Source organism: Anguilla anguilla, chromosome 2 (genome assembly GCF_013347855.1).
Source record: "Anguilla anguilla isolate fAngAng1 chromosome 2, fAngAng1.pri, whole genome shotgun sequence".
Lineage (NCBI taxonomy): Eukaryota > Metazoa > Chordata > Actinopteri > Anguilliformes > Anguillidae > Anguilla > Anguilla anguilla.
The window spans coordinates 75,704,428-75,732,411 of record NC_049202.1 but is presented as its reverse complement, the minus strand read 5'-3'; the positions used below and the strand labels follow the sequence as shown (position 1 = coordinate 75,732,411).

The 27,984-nt window shown below is 47.1% G+C and overlaps 2 protein-coding genes and 1 long non-coding RNA gene across 4 annotated transcripts; 1 reads left to right on the top strand and 2 right to left on the bottom strand.

The window, feature by feature from the left end:
* Positions 1–36: 36 nt before the first annotated feature.
* On the bottom strand, positions 37–14,589 carry LOC118219905 (fascin-2-like). The gene is made up of 6 exons (XM_035403397.1): positions 13,895–14,589; positions 12,915–13,746; positions 6,940–7,096; positions 2,924–3,045; positions 1,689–1,856; positions 37–827 (listed from the first exon to the last, which is right to left on the bottom strand). The coding sequence occupies exons 2-6, from the start codon at positions 13,735–13,737 to the stop codon at positions 622–624; spliced, it is 1,476 nt and encodes a 491-aa protein (XP_035259288.1). The 5' UTR covers positions 13,738–13,746; positions 13,895–14,589; the 3' UTR covers positions 37–621.
* An 8,035-nt stretch (positions 14,590–22,624) lies between these two features.
* Positions 22,625–25,251, top strand: LOC118221579. 2 transcript variants are annotated; one of them, XR_004764143.1, is made up of 4 exons: positions 22,626–22,709; positions 24,031–24,195; positions 24,710–24,804; positions 25,013–25,250. It is a non-coding gene; the product is annotated as an uncharacterized LOC118221579 (long non-coding RNA). The 2 variants fall into 2 exon arrangements; XR_004764144.1 differs by lacking the exon at positions 24,031–24,195 and having other exon boundaries at positions 22,625–22,709; positions 25,013–25,251.
* An 848-nt stretch (positions 25,252–26,099) lies between these two features.
* LOC118220429 (repetitive proline-rich cell wall protein 2-like) lies at positions 26,100–27,984 on the bottom strand. The gene is made up of 2 exons (XM_035404288.1): positions 27,973–27,984; positions 26,100–27,580 (listed from the first exon to the last, which is right to left on the bottom strand). Exons 1-2 carry the CDS (start codon positions 27,982–27,984, stop codon positions 26,246–26,248), a joined length of 1,347 nt encoding a protein of 448 aa, XP_035260179.1. The 3' UTR covers positions 26,100–26,245.

Below are 27,984 nucleotides of genomic sequence, written 5' to 3'. Positions count from 1 at the left end.
TGACCTCCTGCTTGCTAACTTAGTTTTCATCTCCTGATAACATCTCACACAGTATTATCATGCATTGTAGTGTTGTGCATATGCAGGCTGAATGCCTCAAAGGTGATCTTCACATTTAGGAATTTTTTTTTAATTATCATTGCTCGTTTTTCCTGGATGTGAAATTTCCATTGTAAAAATAAAACAAAAAAAAGGTTGAGCTTGTTTTCACAAAGTAAATGTTTATTTTAGCATGAGCCAGCAGTGACAGGGGCATTATTAGCAGTATTCCTTATGAAGAGCAGCCATGTTCCAGGGCGTGGGACAGAGATGTTTAAAATACCTGCATGGTGTTCTAGGGCGAGTTGGACCCCTGAGCCCTAAAGGTCACTGGTCTAGTTTGTAACCATGGAGACAGAAAGTCTGCACACTCCCACATGAAACTCCGCCCGCAAGGAGAACAAAGTGAAGTGAAAACGTATAAAAGTATTCAAGCAGAGAACACACTCCTGCAGCCCCTCCCTTTCCAAATCAGTAATCATCCTGGGGGGGCAAACACATACCCCCCCCAACCCACTGTCGGTGCCCTTTGCCTGAGCTTCTGGTAGAATCAGGCGCAGTTCCTCCAGTGTCCTCCAGGGGTCAGTACTCCCACAGGGAGGCGGAGTTGGCGGCCTGGCCATCGCCCTTCAGCGTGCCACCCTGGTCGCCACGGAGATACTGCCCGCTCTGGGTCCTGATGCCCATCCGCCCGTGTTCCAGCAGCTCCAGGAACAAGTCCTCGGGGGCCTCCCCATCGGCGCATACCAGCCCACTGCTGGAGACGTACCAGAACTTTCCGTCCACCCCTGAGACAGACAGTGAAGGGGGGAGGAGAAAGACGCAGAGAAAAAGGTCAAGAGAGGGAAAGGAAAGGACAAAGGGGGGGGGGGGGGGGGGTTGCGCTCACTGGCCGGTATATAAATCATCTTTCCTACTATGCAGTTGCATCTGCTGCCATTTCAGCATCCAGGCAAATAATTAGTGTAAACATTAGGGGTGCTGGGTGGGGGTGATAAGGTACAGTTATCCATAGCTATGAACATCAAGTCCAGTTCACACTGTAAGCATAGGCTAGGTCAGAAAGTTATGACAAGTCAAACTTGAATGAGGCATGACTGCAAGATATGATAGACCTACAACATCAAGATAACAAGTGGTTGTAACATCAAGATAACAATAGGGGCGACATAGCTCAGGAGGTAAGACCGATTGTCTGGCAGTCGGAGGGTTGCCGGTTCAAACCCCGCCCTGGGCATGTCGAAGTGTCCTTGAGCAAGACACCTAACCCCTAACTCCTAACTGCTCTGGCGAATGAGAGGCATCAATTGTAAAGCGCTTTGGATAAAAGCGCTATATAAATGCAGTCCATTTACCATTTACCAAGTGCATTATAAATGCTGGAGGAAGATGTCAGTGTAACATGAAAGTGCTAGAGGATTAAGATAAGATATGTGTGATACACATAGAACCGACTGCCCCGCACAGAACCACCTGCACCAGACAGAACCTCCTGTTCCACACACGACCCCCTGCTCCCAATTGAACCTACTACTCCACACAGAACCTCCTCCTCCATGCAGAACCTCCTGTTGTCAGAAGCAGAGAGGACAGAGGGATGCAGGAGCTGAGTATCTGGCCGGAGTGCGAGAGCGCGGCATTGTGGGAACCTTTGATGTGGTACGCTCCGTCGCTGAAGTGCAGAGTGAAGATGTCGTAGACGGACCGGCTGGCGTCCAGCGTGTTGGAGCCCTTGTGGTGGCACACATAGCCGTTCTCCCCCCTCAGGATCAGCATCGGCCTGTTTATCAGCTTCAACAAGAGCTGCTCGTCCTCCCCTGAGGGAGGGGAGGAAGGAGAGAGGGAGGGGAGGACGGAGAGAGGGAGGGGAGGAAGGAGAGAGGGAGGGGAGGAAGGAGAGAGGGAGGGAAGGACGGAAGGAGAGAGTTGTTTACACAGCTGGCAATGAAAGATTGTTGTAGAACGCTGGAAACCATTCAGAGTGAAAGAATAATTCAAAATTGTGTTCTGAACATTTAAGCTGCTGCTACTCTTATTGCTAATTAGTGCATAATTGATTAATGGAACACCAATCAGATCTGCCATCACACACGATCACATTTAACTTCAGAGGACATGATAATATACTAGCTAATATGAAATTGAATCTGTATACTGAGTCACACACCAACAGTCACATACTCACACATGCTGAGTCACACACCAACAGCCACATGCTCACACATCCTGAGTCACACACCAACAGCCACATACTCACACATGCTGAGTCACACACCAACAGCCACATACTCACACATCCTGAGTCACACACCAACAGCCACATACTCACACATGCTGAGTCACACACCAACAGTCACATACTCACACATGCTGAGTCACACACCAACAGTCACATACTCACACATCCTGAGTCACACACCAACAGCCACATACTCACACATGCTGAGTCACACACCAACAGTCACATACTCACACATCCTGAGTCACACACCAACAGCCACATGCTCACACATCTTGATTAATGACTCACTCACCCAGAGTCACTGCGTCTCACACTTATCCACAATTACTAAGTCACTCTCCCAGAGTGACAGTCACCCATGGAGTCGCTGAGCTATACACTCACCTGTAGAGTCACTGAGTCACACACACCCGTAGAGTCACTGAATCACTCACCCACAGAGTCGCTGAGCCATACACTCACTCATAGAGTCATTGAATCACTCACCCACAGAGTTGCTGAGCCATACACTCACTCATAGAGTCACTGAATCACTCACCCACAGAGTCGCTGAGCCATACACTCACCCGTAGAGTCACTGAATCACTCACCCACAGAGTTGCTGAGCCATACACTCACCCGTAGAGTCACTGAATCACTCACCCACGGAGTCGCTCACAGCGGCTAGCTGCCCGTTCTTCTTTGTGCAGACGTATTTCCCATTACTGGCCCTCAGAGCCACCCTCCGGCCCAACCACTGAAGCTCAAACATGGTGTTAGCTGCCCTGTGGGGGGCAGCAGAGAGCAGTGAGCGAGGGTAGGGGGGCAGAGGAAAAGGTCGTAGGTTCGATTCCCGGGTAAGGACACTGCCGTTGTACCCTTGAGCAAGGTACTTAACCGGAATTGCTTCAGTATATATCCAGCTGTATAAATGGATACAATGTAAAATGCTATGTAAAAGTTGTGTAAGTCGCTCTGGATAAGAGCGTCTGCTAAATGCCTGTAATGTAATGTAATGAAATACTGGCACCACACAAGCATAGGAGAATTTAAGGTATTAGAGGTTAGTGAGGAGATACAGTGGAGTTTGGGGTATTGAAGGGCAGTTTGGTGCTATAGGGGAATTTAAGGTACTGGTGGGCAGTTGGGTAGTATAGGAGATGTTAACATAATGATGAGAGAAGGCCATTCAGCCCAACAAGTTGGGGCACTAGAGGGCATTTGGATGGTATAGGTAAGATTGGGGTGTTAGATAGTATCTAACACTGTATCAAGCCTAGTTCTGAAAATCCCCAGAGTTTCTGCCTCTGCTACGTGATCTGGTAGGCTATTCCACACATTTCATTGTGTGAAAAAAATTCTTCCTTATGACTGTATGGAATTTAACTTTTGCTCATTTCCATTTATGTCCCCTCATTCCACTAACTGAACTCAACCTGAAGAATTTCTTGTAGTTCACTTTTTGAGCCCCTTTATGAATTTAAAAGCTTCAATCAAATCACCCCTAAGCAGAAGCGTCACTAGGGGGGTGCGGGGGGTGCGGACTGCACCGAGTGACACCATCAGGGGGGGGTGACACCGAAATGACTGGCAATAAAATTTTTGTGCAGTGTTTTTTGTAGCGAGGCGTTGAAACAGCTAATTTCTCAGATGCAGTTTACTGCCGGTTGATTTAATTAGCGGTTAATTAATGTGACGAGAAGAGCTTTGTCGTTTGAATGCATAACCCTGGTCGACCATGTCCAACAACACCACCCCCCCCACCCCCGTTGACACCATCGGGTGACACCAACCCTAGTAACGCCACTGCCCCTAAGTCTCCTTTTACTAAGCTTGAAGAGGTTAAGTCTTTCCTCGTATCTTTTATCTTTCACACCAGGATTCACTTTAGTTCCTCTTCTTTGAACCTTTTCCAGAGCCTCTATATCTTTCCTGTAGTACAGTCCCCAGAACTTCTCACAATACTCCTTGTGTGATTTCAATAATATATTGTATAAGATAAGTATAACTTCCTTGGATTTATACTCAATAATCATGAAAGGCTTTGATCAACCATTACTCCCAAGTCTTTTTCAAATTGAGCACATTCCAAATTTGTTCCTCCCATAAAGTAATCCTACCTAATGTTTTTATTTCCCACATGAAGAACATCATATTTAGCTATATTGAATTTCATTTGCCAGGTTTCCCACACTTCTGGATTTTATTTAAATTTTCTTGGATTACTTCAGTTGATTCCAAACTATTAGCTGAGCCTCCCAATTTTGCACCATCTGCAAATTTAACTTTTTTAAAGTACTTTATAAATTTAAAGTACTTTATATGTCCCTGTCAAGGTCATTGATATAAACGAGAAAGAGCAGTGGTCCCAGCATTGATCCTTGTGGGACACTGCCCACAGTTCCCTGCTCAGATAATATCCCTCCTACTAATATTTGTGTTCTACCCTGTAGCCAGTTTTGTATCCACTCTGAAAAACATCCTCTAATTCCCAGTGTCTTCATTTTGCTAACAAGTCTCTCATGTGGTACTTTATCAAATACCTTTTTTGAAATCTAAGTATATACTATCACAATATAACCAAAATTATATTCAAAACACTTTGTAGCTTCTTCAAAGAATACCAGAAGGTCTGTCAGACATGAACACATTGACTTGCACCCGCTGCCGGAAATGTGTTTGATTGATTGATGACCTTCCCTTGTGAAAAACATCCCTTAGGATGTTGCTATTTCCAAGAAACACTTTTAACTTATCTAATGATAGATTCCAGTATTTTACATGTGATGCAAGTTAAACTGACAAGCCTGTAGTTTCCTGGATCAGTACAGTCCCCTTTCTTATATATTGGTATTATATTACCTTGCTTCCAGTCTTTAGGTATTTCTCCAGTTTCTAAGCACTGTCTAAAAATACCTTCCAGTGGTTTAAAGATGACTTCACTTACCTCTTTAAGTACCCTTGGGTATATGCCATCAGGACCTGCTGCCTTATTTGTCTTTAGTTTAAGGAATTCATCCAGTTCTTCGTTATCCTCTATATCAAAATCTGCTGAGTAGTGAATATGCATTCCAGTCTATTAGTAACCTCCTCTCTAGTAAAATTCAAAATAACTATTTAAGGCATCAGCAATATCTTTATTCTTATAAAGCAATGCTCCTTCTTCATTTGTGATATCTTCTTTCACTGTCCTTTTCCTACTACAGTATTTAAAGAAATGTTTAGGATTACATTTTTTTCTTTCCAGAGAGCCTCTTGGCTTCCTGTAGTTCTTTTTTAACTTTAGCACACATAATACAAAATTCAGCCTTATTACTCTCAGTGCTGTCATTTTAATATATCTTATACAGTATATTTTTCTTTCTCAAACTCTCCCATATGGCTTTGTACATCCACTGGGGACTGCTTCTTAAACTTACTTTTTCTGAACTTTGGAATAAATTTACATTGTGCTTCAAGAATAACCCTTTTGAACCTGCACCACTTTTCATTCACAGTCTTGCAGTCAAGAAGTGCTCGCATCTTGTTGAAGTTGCCTCGTCTAATATGTGAAATTCTGGCCATAGAGGAACCCTTGTTAATTATCCAACATACAGGAAATCTAACTGCAGAATGATCACTAGTTCCAAGTGGCTTGATTACCTCTGTGCTACAAATTCTGTCACCATTACATAGCAACAGATCCAGAATTGATTTCCCTCTAATTCTTCCTCGCTTTTTCCTTGTCCTGTCATCAATTCCCAATTGATGTCACCCATAAAAATAGTCTCACAATCCTAACAAGTTTGTTTTGTTTCCAAAGAGCATTTAATTCACATTACTGTCTGAAGTACTGTCATCCAGTAACACACACCTAACATAAGACCCTTTTCATGTTCCCCAGTGAGCCTAATCCAAATATCCTCACTAGGCTGGTCAATATCTGTCATTTCCTGCACATTAAGATTATCTTTTGCATAGAGAGCTATACCCCCATCTCTCTTGCTGGATCTATTCTTCCTAATGGGTTTTTACACCCTCAATATATATATATATATATATATATATATATATTCATCCCCATTCTCCTCCTATTACATTGGGGTAATAGCAGATATTTGGGAGGTGTAGGAGAGTTTGGGGTAATAGGGGGTATTTGGGTAGTGTAGGGTTAGTTTGGGGTAATAGGGGGTATTTGGGCAGTGTAGGGGACTTTTTGAGGTAATAGCAGATATTTGGGTGGTATAGGGGAGTTCGGTGTAATAGCGGGTATTTGGGTAGTGTATAGGAGTTTGGGGTAATAGCGGGTATTTGGGTGGTGTAAGGTTAGTTTGGGGTAATAGCGGGTATTTGGGTGGTGTAGGGGAGTTCGGGGTAATAGAGGGTATTTGGGTGGTGTAGGGACTTTGTGGTAATAGGGGATATTTGGGTGGTGTAGGGACTTTGGGGTAATAGCAGGTATTTGGGTGGTGTAGGGGAGTTTGGGGTAATAGCAGATATTTGGGTGGTGTAGAGGAGTTTGCGGTAATAGCAGGTATTTGGGTGGTGTGGGGGAGTTTGCGGTAATAGCGGGTATTAGGGTGGTGTGGGGGAGTTTGGGGTAATAGCAGGTATTTGGGAGGTGTAGGAGAATGTGGGGTAATGGGGGGTGTTTGGGTGGTGTAGGGGACTTTGTGGTAATAGAGGAAGTTGACTCTCACACTTCTGTTGCTGTGGACTGGATGCCTCCATGGGAGACCAGCGTCCAGTAGTTTCCTTCCTTGGTTCTGAATGTGCATTTCCTGCTTTGCCTGTCAATCTCCATCTGGAAGGTCTCCATGTCGGTCTCGTCATCCTGATTGGCTGAGATATTCACCCCTGTAGGAATAAATGACATCACAATGAGTGTGTGACAGAAATCAATGCAGCTAAACCCTCCAGCAACTGCTGCCCTGGACACTACTCCAAACTGCTGCTCTGACCACTGCTCCACACTGCTGCTCTGATCACTGCTCCATGCTGCTGCTCTGATCACAGCTCCACACTGCTGCTCTGATCACTGCTCCACGCTGCTGCTCTGGCCACTGCTCCACACTGCTGCTCTGACCACTGCTCCATGCTGCTGCTCTGGCCACTGCTCCATGCTGCTGCTCTGATCACTGCTCCACACTGCTGCTCTGACCACTGCTCCACACTGCTGCTCTGACCACTGCTCCACACTGCTGCTCTGATCACTGCTCCACGCTGCTGCTCTGGCCACTGCTCCACACTGCTGCTCTGATCACTGCTCCACGCTGCTGCTCTGACCACTGCTCCACACTGCTGCTCTGACCACGGCTCCACACTGCTGCTCTGATCACTGCTCCACACTGCTGCTCTGATCACTGCTCCACACTGCTGCTCTGACCACTGCTCCACACTGCTGCTCTGACCACGGCTCCACACTGCTGCTCTGATCACTGATCCACACTGCTGCTCTCTCTTGTGAATTGAAATGGATGCCCTGGAGAATGAAGAACAAGCGACCCCAAATTATGCAACTGAAAATGTACGTGAGTACTAATTATGGGAAAGGGGTGAGATTATAATGCAAATAAATATATATATGCTCATTTGACATCTTATTTCTTAGTACAACATAGGAATCCTTTTGGATATCTTCAGCCTCAAAGCAGTTTTTTGTTAACTGATTTACAGCAGGTCCTTCTGTAAATGTCCACTGATGCTGCTGATGATATGCTAAGGGATGACATGCTAAGGGGTAGTCATTTATGAATGATTTGAAATAGACTTTAGCAATGGTTGGTTTATGGTAGTGACCATCTTGTTTCCGAAAGGAAGACTTTGGCTGTGATTGGTTCACGTTAATGACCGTCTCATTGCGAAAGGAAAATGTACTTTGTGGAACTCCTTAATCCAGCACAGGCTGCCGTAATAATAGGACTTAATCCGGGTGGCTTGCAGGGCAGGAGCTAATCCCCATTTCATTTATCTGACCAAAGCACATTCTGCAGGAACTCCAGTTCACTGACATGTCAAGCCTGAGTGTTCAGTACCACTGTGTAGGTCCCAGAGCCAAACCAACAACCTCCTGATGTGTGGGACCCAACTTGTTGCCTCCTGATGTGTGGGACCCAGCCCATAGCCTCCTGATGTGTGGGACCCAGCCCATGACTTCCTAATTTGTGGGACCCAGCCCATTACCTCCTGATGTGTGGGACCCAACCCATGAGCTCCTGATATGTGAGACCGAGCCCATAACCTCCTGATGTATGGGACCCAACCCATGACCTCCTAATGTGTGGGACCCAGCCCAATACCTCCTGATGTGTGGGACCCAACCCATAACCTCCTGATGTGTGGGACCCAACCCACAACCTCCTGATGTATGGGACCCAACCTGTTACCTCCAGATGTGTCGGACCCAACCCATAACCTCCTGATGTGCAGGACTCAGCCCATAACCTCCTGATGTGTGGGACCCAGCCCATAACCTCCTGATGCGTGGGACCCAACCCATAACCTCCTGATATGTGGGACCCAACCTATTATCTCCTGATGTGTGCGACCCAGCCCATTACCTCATGATGTATGGGACCCAACCCATAACCTCCTGATGTGTGAGACCCAACCTGTTACCTCTTGATGTGTGGGGCCCAACCTGTTACCTCTTGATGTGTGGGGCCCAACCTGTTACCTCTTGATGTGTGGGACCCAACTTGTTACCTCTTGATGTGTGGGGCCCAACCTGTTACCTCTTGATGTGTGGGGCCCAACCTGTTACCTCTTGATGTGTGGGACCCAACTTGTTACCTCCTGTTGTGTGGGACCCAGCCTCCTGCCCTGCTGCTCTCTCTCTCGCTGCTGCTCAGAGCAGACTGGGTCAGCTGACACCACCCAGAATATCTCAGCATGGTTCTGCCTAATCCCCCTGTATTTAAACCCCGCCCCCGGGCTGACTGGAGGGGTGAGAGCAAAGCCGTCCCACACGGCCACTTAAGCTGATTTGTTTCTGCGGTGTCACCCCCCCCTCCCCTCCAGCCTCTAACTGAACAATGCACACCTGTCAATGGCAACTCTATTGCCCCTACCCTGAGAAGTATGTGCAGAGACATAGAACTGTCTGCACAAACTAGCGTTCTGGGTCTGCCAGAACTCAGGGTCTGCAGGGTCTGCCAGAACTCAGGGTCTGCAGGGTCTGCCCAGACTGCACTCAGGGTCTGCAGGGTCTGCGCAGACTGCACTCTGGGTCTGCAGAGTCTGCGCAGACTGCACTCTGGGTCTGCAGTGTCTGCGCAGACTGCACTCAGGGTCTGCAGGGTCTGCGCAGACTGCACTCAGGGTCTGCAGGGTCTGCGCAGACTGCACTCTGGGTCTGCAGAGTCTGCCCAGACTGCACTCAGGGTCTGCAGAGTCTGCGCAGACTGCACTCAGGGTCTGCAGGGTCTGCGCAGACTGCACTCAGGGTCTGCAGAGTCTGCGCAGACTGCACTCAGGGTCTGCAGGGTCTGCCCAGACTGCACTCAGGGTCTGCAGAGTCTGCGCAGACTGCACTCAGGGTCTGCAGAGTCTGCGCAGACTGCACTCAGGATCCGCAACAAGGAAACACAAGCATGGCCGTGAAAGGAAAATAGTATAGAGAATAATTTTTGGTATCCTGCCCATCGCGTACTACAAAGTACGTAGTATGCTTAGTGGACAGTACCTACTTTGAGGACACAGTAGTTCAGAGGCTGATTCGGACTCAGCACATGATTCCCCCAATGGAAAAAGCGAGTGCAGTTCTTATATGATGGCAACTTTGACTAGCAGAGCTGAACTGGGGCTTACGGTGATGTCTGGTGTGGGGGTTGGGGGTGGGGGGTTGGAACCATGTCAACCCAGACTGGAGCAGGTACAGGTAATTCAGCAAAAGGTTATTAATTATTAACGGTAAACCAATTCTACACTCCCTCTCTTTCTCATTCGCTCTCTCTCACTCTCTCTCTCTTTCTCTCTCTCTCTTTTTTTATTAATCCCACCCCTATCACCATGACCAGTGTCCGCTTTTCTTTCCAGGGCAAAATGAGGTCTCACACCCACCCCCCAGTTATTGCCCCCCCCCCCCCGCCCACAGTTATTGCCCCCTGCCTCCTGTTATTCCCTGCTGAATAGAGTCAGCAGGCTGCAGATTTATGGCTTCAGGAAGGTGTCAGTGAGCAGGTGGATGTCCCACCTGTGTTCCACACGCAGGTGTCCTTTGTGAGTCCCACCCATTTTCGCACATAAAAAGACCCCACTATTCCCCTTGGGTAGCCACACACACACACACACTACACACACTACACACATAAACACACACACATACACACACACACACAATACACACACTACACGCGCACACACATACACACACACACACACACACTACACACACACATACACACACACACACACAATACACACACTACACACACTACACACATACACACACACAATACACACACTACACACGCACACACATACACACACACTACACACACACACACACACACACACACACTGGCCCGGGAGCTTGTGTTACAGAAACGCGAACCCCCCCATCAATGAAATGCCCTTTTCACATCAATAATTCACACCGCGCACTTCACCACTGCGGCCGCTTCCTCAGTTTTGGTCAATACCCCCGCCCCCCCCCCCCCCCCCCCCACCCCCGATGTCCGAGGAACAGGGGAGGGATGGTGGGCAGTGGGGGGAGGGGGATCGTCACTGGCCCAGTTTCCCACGAAACACCTGAAAGCACTTGAGCCCTAATACCTACACCCATTCCCCAAACTTCCTACTGCCTATACCCCCACCCTACCACCTACCCCTCACCCCCACCCTACCATCTACACCCTCACTCTCCCAACCACCAACACCCATTCCCCAAACTTCCTACTGCCTATACCCCCACCCTACTACCTACCCCTCACCCCCACCCTACCACCTACCCCTCACCCCCACCATACCACCTACACCCTCACTCTCCCAACCACCAACACCCATTCCCCAAACTACTGCCTATACCCCCACCCTACTACCTACCCCTCACCCCCACCCTACCACCTACACCCATTCCCCAAACTACCACCTACACTTCCACCCACCAGAGAACATATACCCATTCCCCAAACTACCACCTCAACCATCCCCCGCCCTAACACCTACACCCATTCCCACCAGATGTTTTTTTCTTTAAAAAGTTTGTTTGGCAACCACAAAATTCTCTTGTTAAACTTAATTTGTGTAGAAAGATAAGATTTGTATTTGCTTGTAAGTCAGGTCCGGGTAAAGGGCATATGTTGACTGAATCCAGGCCTGAGAGTAGCACCGCTAAATCACCATGGATACCAACCACCCAGGGTAAATATGTGTAAAGCATGTGTAAAAAATAAAATATAGAAAATAACTGCCTGATACAGGCAAGGGCAGTTAATCATCAGAGGACAAAGGAGAAGAATTTAGACTTCAAGAATTTAGTTTGAGAAGACAAACCAACCAAATATTAACCAGTGAGATGAAAGAGCTTTCGATGCTGTATTTTTCAAGATAATTGGCTGTAGTTTTAGCTTAAGTTTATCTGTACAGGGTGTATGGGGTGTAGCCTCCACTGCCCAGCAATGACACCACACTTTTTCCCCCATACCGCCAAATGAGAATCCAAAGAACTGTGATTGGATCAGATCTGGGCAGGGGCTGGCGGGACTCCATTGGTGGAGAGGCTAGTCACAGTTGAAATTCACGTGCACAGATTCAACCACTGAGCCCAGAACTACATTTTCCATGAGCACAACTCCACAAAGCCTGCTCCATCATCAATCCTGCATGACCCCTTGCCTGCTGACTGTATCCCTAGCACACCATTGCTCTGAAAACTACAAATTAAGAGGATTTTGTGGAGCAGGGTTTTAGAGAAGGACTTTAGTACAAAACCTGTGGATACTTTAAATAATAAAAAAGCTGTAGACCAATATCTGCTCTCTGGGTTTACTGTGTGTTTTTGGTGTTCTGCATAAGTTTACCCTGCAGGACACTGACTGGCTCTTTCCAGGTCTCATCTCTCTAGCAATTTAATCACATGATGGAACACATTACGTCACCACAGATGCTTTTATCCAATCGCACAAACTTACACGGTCCTAAAGCAGTTACCCCAACAGTGACAACCAAAAGAACACACATATTCACACACATGCACACACATGTACACACACACGCGTGCACATATTCACACACATGCGCGCACACGCGCGCACATATTCACACACACACGCGCACATTATCACACACACATATACACACACGCGCACACATATGCACACACGTACACACACGCGCACACATATTCACACACACATGTACATGCACACATGCACACACATGTACACGCACACACATATTCACACACATATACACACACACGCACACATATTCACACGCACATGTGCACACACACATGCACACACATGTACACACACGCACACATATTCACACACATGTACACACACGCACACATATTCACACACACGTACACACACACATGCACACACATGTACACACACACGCACACACACACATATTCACGCACACGTGCACAGGCATACAGGTGAAGCTGATGATTCACAGGTCTTAATTAAAATTCAATCAATCAATCAGTGATTGACAGGTCTCCTACCTTGGCGGATGGAGACGTATTTCCCATTGGGGGCTTGGAACACCACCTGTGGGTGACTCTCCTCCAGGTCGAAGAGCTCGTCCTTGCCGGGCTTGGAGCAGCGGCCGGCGCGCAGCGTGCCGGTGGGGCCGGTGGGGGCCAGGTACTTCCCCTCGCAGTCCTTAAAGGCCAGCTTCCCCGCGCGGAGCTCCAGCGTGTAGCCCGTGCCTCGGCCCGGCTCCCGCACCAGCTTGCCGTCGTGGTTGAGGAAGCGGCTGTCGCAGGTCTTCAGGCAGTACCGGCCCCCCAGGTACACCAGGGTGAGCAGGGAGCGCACCCCCCAGGGGATGTTCCCGTCCACAGACACCTCCCCCTCCTCCCCGCTCAGGTGGGCGTAGCGGCGGCGGCTCACGCTCAGCAGGTTGGCCTGCGGGTGGAGCGCCAGGTGCATGGCCCACAGCTCCGCCTCCCCGACGGTCTGGGCGAAGCAGGACAGGTGGTCCTCCGACCCGCCGAAAAAGCGCAGGTAGGGCTGGGACTGCAGGGCCCAGCGGCCGTCCGACTGCGCCACGATCAGGAAGCGCGCCCCCTCCCCCGGCTCCTCCGCCTCACAGCTCACCTTGCCGTCCTGGTCGGAGGACAGGTAGCGGCCCAGGTGGCTGCGCAGGTAGACCACCTGCGTGTGGCGCTCGTCCTGTTCCAGGGTCCAGATCTGCTTCCTCTTCAGGCTCGGCCCCGAGGCGTTCACCTTGAAGCCGAAGGCCTCGGCCGTCAGGTAGCGGCTCTCGTGGTTGATGAGCCCAAACTGCAGCTTCAGGGCTTTGTTCACCCCGTTCGTGGGCATGTCGGCCTCCTGGGGGGGCGTTAATATTTATGCCGGGGGGGGGAGAAAAACAGGATCTCAAAGCAGCTTTCGATTTGTCTTATTTCCCCACCCCCAGCACCTGCCCCCCAACAGGTTGTTCTGAACAGATGGAAAGAGCTGAAAGAGTTGTACTCACAGGTATTTTCTCTCTCTCCTGAATGCCGCTGTTGTAGCAGTTTATCTATTCCTTTGCCAGTCCTTGTTGGTTTTGTCCTTGTTCTTGTCCTGTGTTAATTTATCATTTTCCTCCTAACCTCCTTTTTCTTCACGGCCTCTCTCCTCTGTCTCTCTCCCACACGCTCCGATTCTTTCCGTTTCCTAATCAGCCCAGATTATAATCAGCAGCTCTCAACACCTCAATCCAGCGAGATGCTGACGTCACCTGATCCCACCACCTCTCCCCCTCTCTCTCCCCTCTTTCTCTCACTGACTCCCTCTCTCCCTCGCGCTGTCTCTGTCTCTCTTTCCTCTCTCTCCCTGTCCTTCTCTGGTAGTGTCTATCCCTGTCTCATTCTCTCTGCTGTGAGTAGCCCTTAATTAAGCACATCTTGGATTACCAGATTTTCCCCCCAGATTTGGGTAAGCCCTGGGGCGGCTGATGACTGGTGTGGAGCGGGACAGGGTCGGGCTAATTGCCTCTCGCCTTTTGCACAAAGCCCTCTCTCACCACATGGTTCAACTCTCTGCAAAACCAGTATAAGCCTCACTACAGTCCCAGTCTCTTTCTCTCTTTCTCCTTTCTCTCTTCTGTGCTCCTTCGCTCTTTCTCTCTCTATTTCTGTCTCTGCTGTGGTCCGGTTGTCCTCTCTCTCCCGCTCTCTCTGTGTTTGTTTTGTGCTCTGTGTCTCTCTGAATGCAGTGAGACACTGGAGCTGACCCACTCTCACAGTGGGACTGGCCAAAGCCGGTATCTGTTTTCCCTCATAGAGGGCTGTATAGAGTTACACTGCATCTCTGATTCCAGGCCCTGTGGGCCAGCTTTATTAGAGAGACAGGGACAGAGAAAGGGGGGCATTATATATATATGTGTGTGTGTGTGTGTGTGTGTGTGTGTGTGTGTGTTTGTGTATATGCATGTGTGTTTATGTTTGTGTCCATACATACACACTTGGACACACATGAACTCACACACACACACATACACACACACACACACACGTAACTAAGACATCTTTTGATCTGCAGTGTTATCACCAGCAGTGTCCGGTTGATGCTTAATGTTTTATCACTTTGTTGTCTTCTTAACTTAAGTAAAGAGGATTTCACAGGTTTTCCATCTATGAACAAGATCCTTTAATTAAGTGCATTTTTTCCATTTGTGATGGCACCAGTAAAAGCCTTACAAGGACATCCTGAGTGTGAGTGTAAGAGTCCTTACAGGGACACTGTGAGTGTGAGAGTCCTTACAGGGACACTGTGTGTGTGACAGTCCTTACAGGGACATCCTGAGTGTGAGAGTCCTTACAGGGACACTGTGAGTGTGAGAGTCATTACAAGCACATCCTGAGTGTGAGAGTTCTTACAGGGACACTGTGAGTGTGAGAGACCTTACAGGGACATCCTGAGTGTGAGAGTCCTCACAGGGACACCGTGAGTGTACAAGTCATTACAGGAACATCCTGAGTGTGAGAGTCCTTACAGAAACACTGTGAGTGTACAAGTCATTACAGGAACATCCTGAGTGTGAGAGTTCTTACAGGGACATCCTGAGTGTGAGAGTTCTTACAGGGACACTGTGAGTGTGAGAGTACTTACAGGGACATCCTGAGTGTGAGAGTCCTTACAGGGACATCCTGAGTGTGAGAGTCCTTACAGGGACATCCTGAGTGTGAGATTTCTTACAGGGACACTGTGAGTGTGAGAGTCCTTACAGGGACATCCTGAGTGTGAGAGTCCTTACAGGGACATCCTGAGTGTGAGAGTTCTTACAGGGACACTGTGAGTGTGAGAGTCCTCACAGGGACACTGTGAGTGTGAGAGTCCTTACAGGGACATCCTGAGTGTGAGAGTTCTTACAGGGACACTGTGGGTGTGAGAGTTCATACAGGGACCCAGAGACCATCACAGCTGCTATGTGAAGAGATCCTTGCCCCAGGGTGATTTGGCTCAAACAATAAATATGAATGAAAGAGCTCCAGGTGCTTCTTGCTGGTTTCCATAGTTACTCTCACTCATATGAACACACACAAACAAAAACACACACGCTCTCTCTGTCTGACCCACACATATAAACATACATTCCCCCCATCTCTCTCTGTCTCTCTCTCTCTCTCTCGCACACACACACACACACCAACACACTTTCTCTGTATCTTCCTCATACAAATGGACACGCACAAACACACATTTGCTTTATCTCTATTTTTTTACACAAACACACTTTACATTATGCTGTGTGTGCATATGTTTCTGTGTGTATGCATGTTTATATATCTTTGTGTGCCCTCTCTTATAGAATGGTATTAATACTGTTACCCGAGTCTCATATACTTTGACAGAAAATATGCACACAATCTCTCTCACTCTCTGACACACAGTTGTGCATACTTTTTCTGGCTCTCACTTGTTAGTGTCTCTCACACACATACTCTTTCTCATACACACACATAAACATGCTCTTTTGCTCTCTCACATATACATACCCTCTCTCTCAAACACTCATAATCTCTCTCACACATAGACATGGTCTCTCACTCACTCACAAACACATACAATGTAAACTACATGGCCAAAAGTATGTGGAAACCCAAACATCACATCCATATGTGCTTGTTGAACATTTCATTTCAAAATGACAGGCATTAATATGGAGTTGGTCCCTCCTTTGCTGTTGTAACAGCCACCACTCTTCTGGGAAGGCTGTCCGTTAGACGTTGAAACATGGCTGCGGGGATTCACTTCCAGTTAGCCACAAGAGCACTAGTGAGGTCAGGTGCTGATGTTAGGCCATAAGGCTGCTGGCTTGCAGTCAGCATTCCAACTCATCTCAATGGTGTTCGGTGGGGTTGAGATCAGGGCTCTGTGCAGGCCAGTCAAGTTCTTCCACACCAAACTTGGCAAACCATTTCTTTTTTGACCTCACTTTGTGCATGGGGGCATAGTCATGTTGAAACAAGAAAGGACCTTCCCCAAACTATTGCTTCAAAGTTGGAAAAGCACAATTCTCTAGAAAGTCATTGTATGCTGTGGCATTAAGATTTCCCTTCACTGGAACTAAGGGGCCCAAACCATGAAAAACAACCATTATTCCTCCTCCCAACAGTTGGCACTATGCATTTGGGCAGGTAGCATTCTGGCATTCGCCAAACCCAGATTCATCCGTCAGACTGCCAGATAGTGAAGCGTGATTCATCACTCCAGAGAACGTGTTTCCACTGCCCCAGAGTCCAATGACGGTGTGATTTATACCGCAACAGCCAACACTTGGCATTGCGCATTAAGTTTGTGTGTGGCTGCTCGGCCATGGAAACCTATTTCATGAAGCTTCTGACAAACAGTTCTTGTGTTGCAACCAAGATCAGATTATTTTTATGCACTATATGATTCTGCACTCGGCGGTCCTGTTCTGTGAGCTTGTGTGGCCTACCGCTTCACAGCTGAGCTGTTGTTGCTCCTATGTGTTTCCAATTCACAATAACAGGACTAACAGTTGACTGGGGCAGCTCAGGCAGGGCAGAAAATTGATGAACTGATTTGTTGGAAAGGTGGCATCGTATGACAGTGCCACATTGAAAGTCAATGAGCTCTTCAATACAACCAATTCTACTGCCAATGTGTATCTATGATGATTGCATGGCTGTATGCTTGATTTTATGCACCTGTTAGCAATGGGTATGGCTGAAGTAGCCAGATCCACTGATTAGAAGGGGTGTCCACATATTTTTGTCCATGTAGTGTATCTCTCACTCTCTCTCACACTTACACTTTCACTCTCTCCCTTTCCCTCTCACAGACATACACACTGTTTCTTTCTTTCTCTCTATCACACACACACACACAAACACACACACATTTTTGAGGGGATATTAGTAACTAAGAAAAAGCCTCAGAAAAAGACTGTTCACACAAATCCCACAGCTCGAGGGAAGAAAGAGTTTTATTGATTCCTTTTATAAGGGGGTTACTTTCAGCTGGGTAAAATGGGTAAGTCAGTGCCAGGCATTCCCTGCTGTCACTAAATGGCCATCCTAGAAAGGATAGAAGCCCCACCCAAGCCCAGCCAACAGCCTATCAGGACATTTGGTTAAGTCCTCCACATGACCCATTTTCATGTTTTGTTAGACTAGGGACATCTAATTGTTGTATAAATAAATTTCACTGCAGAAATTAAGATTGAGAAAAATTAGAAAAAAACGAGAAATCAGTATTGCCCTCTCCTCGACCCCAAACGGTCTTATTTTAGTTTAATCTGTCAATCTCAGTGCTGATCGGGATTTCTGTCCTTTCTAGGGTGACCTTCTAGTGGTGACCGGCATTCTGTTACTATGTCTAAATAGAGTGATTGACATACCTTGACCTTCTTGCCAATGCAGTAGCAAGACACCTGTCAGCAGAGGGAGCTCAAATGCCAATAGGGCTGTAGATATCCTCACACTTACCACAGAACAAGAACTGCTGATCAGAAGCATTCTTATATAGTTATTCATTGGCCTGGCAGTGTAATGCTGCATTTGAGGTTTTTATTTCTCAACAGAAAGGGGTTTTGAATTTAATCTTCAAAAATTCTGGATCCAAATCAAATTAAGAAGTGAGAACCAAGTCAAGAGCATCAGCTGAAGTTTTAAAATTATATGAACCAAACGGAACATTACTGCCTTGTGAAACAATAAAAATCAATAATAATTAATTTAAAGCCTTAAATTAGGTTTTAAACATTTTTCTAAACCTTAAAGCTTTTGTGCTAAAATCAGTCCAATGATTTTGAACTCAATGATTTTTTTCACATAAATGGAGAAGTGGTTGTATATCTTAATAATAGTAATAATAATAATAATAATAATAATAATAATAATAATCATCATCATCATCATCGTCATAGTTCATACTGAATAAACCCTGAATCATAGCTCATAATCAATAGCCATTAATCATAACTCATGATCAATAGCCCTTAATCAAACTCATAAATAATATCCCTTTAGCATAGCTCATAATCTATAACTCTTAAACTTAACCCATACTGGTTGTTTGCAGTGAATATGGGAGATAGAGGGAAAGTGTAAGTGACAGGTCTATTTCTCCAGGATTAAGTGCTGCAGCTGAAATAAAAAATACTCCCTCTGCTGTCCCAGCTCATCTGCCCATAAATACTACATCTCCCAGAAAGCCATGCACAGGAGACTGCATTGCTGGAGCTTCTCCTGGCCCTGTTGGTTGGATGGGAGCCAAAGAGTGAGGTGCATGGACCCCCATATTGGGCAGAGCCATAATGTGCTGTCAATCACTCGCTTTGAGCCAACCAAAAAAAACATTGCACTTTACTGCAGGAAAACTTTGATTGGAATAGAATCAGTGAAGTCATCTGAAACATGCCGTAGCTCCACCCATTTTTGTGGGCTCAACCTGTCTGTCTAAGAAGGGCCCTGCTGACTGGCTGGAGGTGGGTTCAGGGGCGGGGTTATGGGTCTGTGGGTAATGAGAGACTGCAAAGAGACAGCTCAGACCCCTGTGGAAGGCCCGTGGGGCTAGTGAAGGGTTCCCATCTCTAATTCATGCCTTTTATCTGAAAGAGGAAGGGATCCAGTTCCCCGTCCTGCTGCCCAAGTCCCGCACTGATCCCCTGTCACTCACCCCAGCACCTCCCACTAATCCCCTGTCACTCACCCGAGCACCTCCCACTGATCTCCTGTCACTCACCCCAGCACCTCCCACTGATCCCCTGTCACTCATCCCAGCACCTCCCACTGATCTCCTGTCACTCACCCCAGCACCTTCCACTGTTCCCCTGTCACTCACCCCAGCACCTCCCACTAATCCCCTGTCACTCACCCCAGCACCTCCCACTGATCCCCTGTCACTCACCCCAGCACCTCCCACTGATCCCCTGTCACTCGCCCCAGCACCTCCCACTGATCTCCTGTCACTCACCCCAGCACTTCCCACCAATCCCCTGTCACTTACCCCAGCACCTCCCACTGATCCCCTGTCACTCACCCCAGCACCTCCCACTGATCCCCTGTCACTCACCCCAGCACTTCCCACTAATCCCCTGTCACTTACCCCAGCACCTCCCACTGATCCCCTGTCACTCGCCCCAGCACCTCCCACTAATCCCCTGTCACTCACCCCAGCACCTCCCACTGATCCCCTGTCACTCACCCCAGCACCTCCCACTGATCCCCTGTCACTCACCCCAGCACCTCCCACTGATCCCCTGTCACTCACCCCAGCACTTCCCACTAATCCCCTGTCACTTACCCCAGCACCTCCCACTGATCCCCTGTCACTCACCCCAGCACCTCCCACTGATCCCCTGTCACTCACCCCAACACCTCCCACTGATCCCCAATCACAAACAACTCTCCCTCTCTTCCCCTCCCTCTACAGACTAGGCCTGCACAGACAGCACAGGCTCAGAGCTGTGTGTGAGAGAGAGCAGCACAGTCTCAGAGCTATGTGTGAGAGAGAGCAGCACAGGCTCAGAGCTGAGAGAGAGAGAGAGAGAGCAGCACAGGCTCAGAGCTGTGTGAGAGAGCAGCACAGGCTCAGAGCTGAGAGAGAGAGAGAGAGCAGCACAGGCTCAGAACTGCGAGAGAGAGAGCAGCACAGTCTCAGAGGTGTGTGACAGAGAGCGGCACAGGCTCAGAGCTGTGTGACAGAGAGCAGCACAGGCTCTGAGCCTGTGCTGCTCTCTCTCTCACAGCTCTGAGCCTGTGCCGCTCTCTCTCACAGCTCCGAGAGCAGCACAGGCTCAGAGCTGTGAGAGAGATGAGGAGTAATAGGAACCCCCTTACCCAGCTGGTCCTGAGGCTGAGTCCACAAACCTGCTCTATTAACACACCTCAGGAACAGAACACATCACCAATCAGACTGAATCAAATTACAACACAGTTAAAACAAAACTACATCACCTATTGGCAAACACAAACAAAAGCACAGAGCAAAATGCAGTGCTATCTGGCTCTAAATCGACAATACACCACAGCACATTATTTGAGCATGGTGACTAATCAACAACTAAAAAGAACCCTGTCAAAGTACAGACTGAGTGAGCACAGCCTTGCTATTGAAAAGGGGAGACACAGGAAAACCTGGCTCCCGGCAGAGCAAAGGCTGTGCTGTCATTGCACCCTCAGTGAGCCTGAAACAGAGCTACACTTCCTCACCAAATGTGAAAAGTATAAACATCTTAGAGAAGCACATTTTTAAAAATTTGAATTAATAACAAAAGGTTTTATTAATTTATTAGATGAAGAAAAACTACCAGTCCTACTAGGGGAGGACCCAAAGAGCTGTGAGTTAGCAGCAGTCTGTGTTGCTGCCTGTCATAACCTGAGGGACAGTGAGTGACAGTCACCTGACACACATTGTTGCTGTTATATTTTATGACAGTTTATTTGTTTTGTTTTGTGTTGATATGAACAATCACCTTTTTTTATGACTATCTATGTTCTACTTCCATCCACTGTATTTTCTACTATTTACTGTAGTATGTTTTCTAATGAATGTTTAGCTTTTCAATGTTTAAACGCTTGCTTTGGCAATATGTACAGTGTTACCTCATGCCAATAAAGCCATTTGAATTTGAATTTGAATTTGAATTTGAATTTGAATTTGAATTTGAATTTGAGAGAGAGAGAGAGAGAGAGAGAGAGAGAGAGAGCAGCACAGTAACATTCTCATTTTCAGTGACCGTTTCTGGTTTGTGATTGTACCACATTATAGTTTTGACACACCTTCCAGGGTGTATATGTAGCTGTTATTGTGTCCGTGGATATGTTCTGTTTTGCCAAGTTCAGGGCAGCCAGACACAATATGGTCCACTGTTTCATTCTCATTCTGCACAGTGTGTTAGAGCCATCTCTGATAACTCTGGCATGAGATCATCTAGCAGCCAGGCTTTGGACTCGGGCTGTGATTTTAGACCTGTCTGTTTCTGCTCTTAGCCAGCTGCTGCTGAGCCATTGGATGGCTTTATGATGGTCAACATCTGCTTCTTTTAGTCTCTTTGGGTAATTGCCATGAAGTGCTTCGTCTTCACATTGCTGTGATGGTTCATCCTGAGCCGGGTGTCATGTCTTTTCTTTTATTCTCTTTGCATATTTGGTAGTTGGTTCATTTGCTTGTTTGTCCACACGATGACTGAAGCTCGTCATTTTTTAATGACCGGGCACTGCCAGCCAGAGCGGATGTGCGTGGGCAGGGGCGACCACTCACTTAATATAATAATAATAATAATAATAATAATAATAATAATAATAATAATAATAACAATAATAATAATAATAATACTTATTATTATTATTATTAGTAGTAGTAGTAGTAGTAGTAGTAGTATTATTATTATTATTATTATTATTATTATTATTATTAGTAGTAGTAGTAGTAGTAGTATTGTTGTTGTTGTTATTATACCTGTTGTTGTTATTAGCAGTTGCAGTAGCCATTGTAGCAACCATAGTTACCAGAAGTAGTAAAATTTATTATAGTTTTTAGAATTATTATAACACATTTCTACTGGCCGTTTCAACACAAAATTGCCCTTTTTTGTCCGAAGAAAATGCGGTTCTCTGTGCTCTCTGAAATACTGAGATGGTAACTAACATCCCCCTTCCGCATCTAATGAACTTCGCAGCGCTGCCGCTGGGTGACAGTGTTGGAGTTCCTTTTGTCCATCAAGGTGGCGGTCATGATAAGGGCTGGAAGATGCAAGCCAGCGTTCTGAGAAAATGAAGGACTCATGTTCAGTCTGTCAGCCCCACTGGCTCAGGAGGGACCGCGAAAACGGAAAGGTGATATTTGTAATAACTATTTTAATCAGGCTTTTACCGCCGGGCAGTTCCGGGCACATCTGTAGCGAAATCCAAAGACACCAACACGGGAATGTTATCTAAATGAGCATTTTCACGCAGCTGTTTATTTAAACACTTAAAAGTGTGAAATGACACGTTAGTGTACATTATGGCGATAGCCTGCCAGGTTATTCTGGCAATATAACAGGCTAAATAATTTTTTTGTTCGTGAATTTTGCCCGTTATTCTTAATGCACCACTTTAACATTCGTTTTAATAACTGTATATCTTAACTCTTAAATAAGCACGTGCCGTTTAGCTTTGTATTGGGCGACCTCTGACGCTGGTCAATCGCTTCGCGCACGGGCTGCACTGGTGATTTTTTTTTTTTTTTGTCAACCCAAAGTTTCCAGCGTCGCACGACATGATTAATTCAAATATTGGCAGGCTTTTATTTCCATACGAATTTATTTCCATTCAACGAGCAATTTATGCAGCGCTTCAGACGCAGATTTTATGAACACGGTACAACTGTAGTCTAATGAAACTTTCCATTTTTATATTTAATAAACGACTCATTGACTGCGTGCTTAATGTGATACAAGTCGGGGGTAGGGGGGTTAAAAGTAATTTGAATGTGCGTTAGAAAATTCTCTTTATCCAATCCGATTTGGGATTAACACCTTGCTGTTCAATGATTGGCCAGAAGAGGCTTGTCATATGGCCCCTGTTGTCTCTCCCACGTGGGGTGTGAGAATTGTGCGGCGCTGACGGGCTGAATAGGCATCAGAAAAGCCACGTCCCCTCCTCCGGTGCTATTTGATTGGTTGAACTGGTTCCCATTCGACCCGCCTCCTCCCTTGTTCTCACTCGACGGATCCCCTACCCTACCCCGCCCCCCCACCGCCCGCGATCTCAAAGCTAGCGCCATCGGTCTGTCGCTTCGCATCTATCAGGCAGTGCGTGAAACTAACAGGGATCTGACATTTTGCACCGCACCACTTTACATCCCTAATATGATTTCTTTTAAAAACATGATTATTAGATATGATATTTAACTGTACATCACCTCTATACTTGAAGCACAAATGCAGGCGCCACGTGCAAACCTGTCACCTTCCATGTTATTTTATTTCATTTTTTATTACTAATAGATTTTTTTTCACCCTCCCCCCACCTCCCGCCAGGCACGGTAGTATTTCACATTTCTGGAAGTTATACAACTGCGCATTTTAAGAGACGTGAAATACACGCGAGAATCAATCTGGCTATTTAATTCATCTTTATTGTGGTGCGTCTTTTAACTGCGTGCCCCTCGCAGCCTCGACAAGAGCAAACCCGGTCAGAAGCGCGATGCTGGCCAATGGATTTTGGCTTGGTACTCCCCACCAACGCAAGAAACCCAATGGACTGTAAATTCCTCGCACAGGACCAGTGAAGCCAAACAAGTTGGGAACATTCTCAGGACCATATCTGCTTTAGGCCGGTCAGTCAGTCTTCTAATATCCGGTACACACCAGCCAAAAGGGCACGTGCTGCGTTGTCAAGGTTTTTCAGGAATCAAATGATTTGCACAACCAAAAACATGAAGAGGTCTAATGCTGGGCTTAAAATAGGCTATGGGATGCATATCTGGATCTGATATTTGAAAAAGATAAAATTTTAAAGAGTAGTAGCTTCATAAACCAGGTTGCGTTTAATGGGTCTATTGCGATGTGAACGAAGGATTAAGCATCTGTTTTGGTTCAAGCTGCTGTTTGAAATTATGATATGAAATTAAAGAAATCATTTTCTGAGGTGGCCATCTCTAATTCATATTTAAAGTAATGACAGTTCATAACACAGACTTACAAACTTGTGCACTAAAGGTGAAATAAATCATTTTCTGATAAAAAAAAAAAAAATTCCTGTAGTTGGCTACATTCTAAAGGAAGGTGATCAAAGTCTACTGGCAATATTTAAAAGGATGTGTATAATCACTCCAATTATGACCCCCACAGAACCGCTCGCTCTGGCCGTCGGGTCCTGTGCAGTGATGCATCCTGGGAGCCTGTGGATGAAGCCCGTCCCTGACAGACAGTGTTTTCTGAGGCTGGTAGGTCATACCCCAGCACCCTGTAGGAGTTTGTTTGTTCCAGTATTATTACAAACCTGAATATGCAAACTTTGCTCTCTTATTTCTCTTTTTTGAGTTTTTCTTTGCGGTTTTAAGCACCTTTTCACCACTTCCTGTGATACGATTTAACCCACGTGGCCCACAAGCTGAGGGCTCTTGACTTTACTTCCTTCTTCAAAAACTCCAGATGCTATGCGGGCATTTCCTGCTTCAGTTCAGCAGTTCCTGTTGATCACACGCACAATGGTATCATCAGAAGACAGGCAGTTTCAGCATGACTGGGCCTTCCAAACAGGGAAGAAAACAGTGTACAGGTGAAAACTCTGGTTCTGAATTTTCCCTTTAGCAGAGCTAAGGAAAATAACAACGGAAATTCCCTTAATATAATAAACTCATAAAATAAAATAATACCCACATTGGCCAATATTATTTCCTGACAGCTGTTGGTGATGACTAATGCTTTTTTAAAAGTACTTGTTGGAAAATATTTGCTTTCCAGATATTTAATTAAATGAAGAATCTGGTGTCCATTCCTCAGGACAAGACTCCCCCCCCCCCCCACGCCTCCCCCCTCCCCAGAGTTATCAGCTGCAGGCAGGCTGCCGGAGCACAGCGTGTAGCTGCTAATTAAACAGCGGCTTCTGAGCGTCACTGAGCACGCTCACAGCACCACCATACAGCTCTCAGTCCAGCTCACAGCACCACCATACAGCTCTCAGTCCGGCTCACAGCACCACCATACAGCTCTCAGTCTGGCTCACAGCACCACCATACAGCTCTCAGTCCGGCTCACAGCACCACCATACAGCTCTCAGTCCGGCTCACAGCACCACCATACAGCTCTCAGTCCAGCTCACAGCACCATCATACAGCTCTCAGTCCAGCTCACAGCACCACCATACAGCTCTCAGTCCGGCTCACAGCACCACCATACAGCTCTCAGTCCAGCTCACAGCACCACCATACAGCTCTCAGTCCGGCTCACAGCACCACCATACAGCTCTCAGTCCGGCTCACAGCTCACAGCACCACCATACAGCTCTCAGTCTGGCTCACAGCACCACCATACAGCTCTCAGTCCGGCTCACAGCACCACCATACAGCTCTCAGTCCGGCTCACAGCACCACCATACAGCTCTCAGTCCAGCTCACAGCACCACCATACAGCTCTCAGTCCGGCTCACAGCACCACCATACAGCTCTCAGTCCGGCTCACAGCTCACAGCACCACCATGACTTTAGAGAGCAGACTTGGCAGCCTTACTCAGGTGTGCTGATTTTAGAGAGCAGAACTGGCAGCCTTGAACATCATCTGTGTGTGATTTGCACAGGTTGTTGTGCTTGAGAGAACAGCTGTTTGGAAATGGGGCGAGACAAGGGGGTGTCAGCGCAATAAATAAATGTGTGTGTGTGTGTGTGTTCACACGTTTACACATGTATGTGTGTGTGTGTTTGCATGTGTGTGCGACTGTTTACAGCTGTGATTTATAGGTCTGTAGGTTTGGGGCCTGTAGTTTATATGTCTGTAGGTTTGGGGCCTGTAGTATATAGGTCTGTAGGTTTGGGGCCTGTAGTTTATAGGTCTGTAGGTTTGGGGTCTGTAGTTTGTAGGTCTGTAGGTTTGGGGCTTGTAGTTTATAGATCTGTAGGTTTGGGGCCTGTAGTTTATAGGTCTGTAGGTTTGGAGCCTGTAGTTTATAGGTCTGTAGGTTTGAAGCCTGTAGTTTGTAGGTCTGCAGATTTGGGGCCTGTAGTTTTTAGGTCTGTAGGTTTGGGGCCTGTAGTTTGTAGATCTGTAGGTTTGGGGCCTGTAGTTTATAGGCCTATAGGTTTGGGCCCTGTAGTTTATAGGCCTATAGGTTTGGGGTCTGTAGTTTATAGATCTGTAGGTTTGGGGCCTGTAGTTTATAGGCCTATAGGTTTGGGGTCTGTAGTTTATAGGTCTGTAGGCTTGGGGCCTGTAGTTTATAGGTCTGTAGGTTTGGGGCCTGTAGTTTATAGGTCTGTAGGCTTGGGGCCTGTAGTTTATTGGTCTGTAGGTTTGGGGCCTGTAGTTTATAGGTCTGTAGGTTTGGGGCCCGTAGTTTATAGGTCTGTAGGTTTGAGGCCTGTGGTTTATAGGTCTGTAGGTGTGGGGCCTGTAGTTTATAGGTCTGTAGGTGTGGGGCCTGTAGTTTTTAGGTCTGTAGGTTTGGGGCCTGTAGTTTATAGGTCTGTAGGTTTGGGACCTGCAGGTTATAGGTCTGTAGGTTTGGGGCCTGTAGTTTATAGGTCTGTAGGTGTGGGGCCTGTAGTTTATAGGTCTGTAGGTTTGGAGCCTGTAGTTTATAGGCCTGTAAGTGTGGGGCCTGTAGTTTTTAGGTCTGTAGGTTTGGGGCCTGTAGTTTATAGGTCTGTAGGCATGGGGCCTGTAGTTTATAGGCCTGTAGGTTTGGGGCCTGTAGTTTATAGGTCTGTAGGCATGGGGCCTGTAGTTTATAGATCTGTAGGTTCGGGGCCTGTAGTTTATAGATCTGTAGGTTTGGGGCCTGTAGTTTTTAGGTCTGTAGGTTTGGGGCCTGTAGTTTATAGGTCTGTAGGCATGGGGCCTGTAGATTGCAGGTCTGACAGCTCTTAAAGGGGAGGATGATGGATGAGGGTTAATCCCCTTTAAATGGAAACCAGGATCAGTTTGCCTTTTAGTGAACCACCAACACCTCACCCCTCCACCCCCCTCCCCCCCACCCCCCGACCCCTCCAGGCCAGACAGGGTCACCTGGGGTGAGACATTTATGAGGTGCAGGTATGTGCTGCACACACGCACAAACACAGAAACACACAAACATACAGACACGCATGCACTCACACAAACGCACACGCATGCATGCATACACATACAGACACACACGCACACACGCACACACGCGTACACACACAGATGCATGCATGCAAACACAGACACACATGCACACACACACACACGGATGCACGCATATACACAAGCACATGCACGTGCGCGCACACACACATTCCCTCTCTCTCACAGCCCTTTCCAAGTCTGTGCACAGCAGAGTGAGTGATGGGAGCTCATTAACCCCAGGTTCCAGGCCCTTGGTGGGGGTTAGGGGGGTGGGGTGAGGGGGGGAGGTGGTTGGGTACACCTCTTACCCAGAGTGCCAT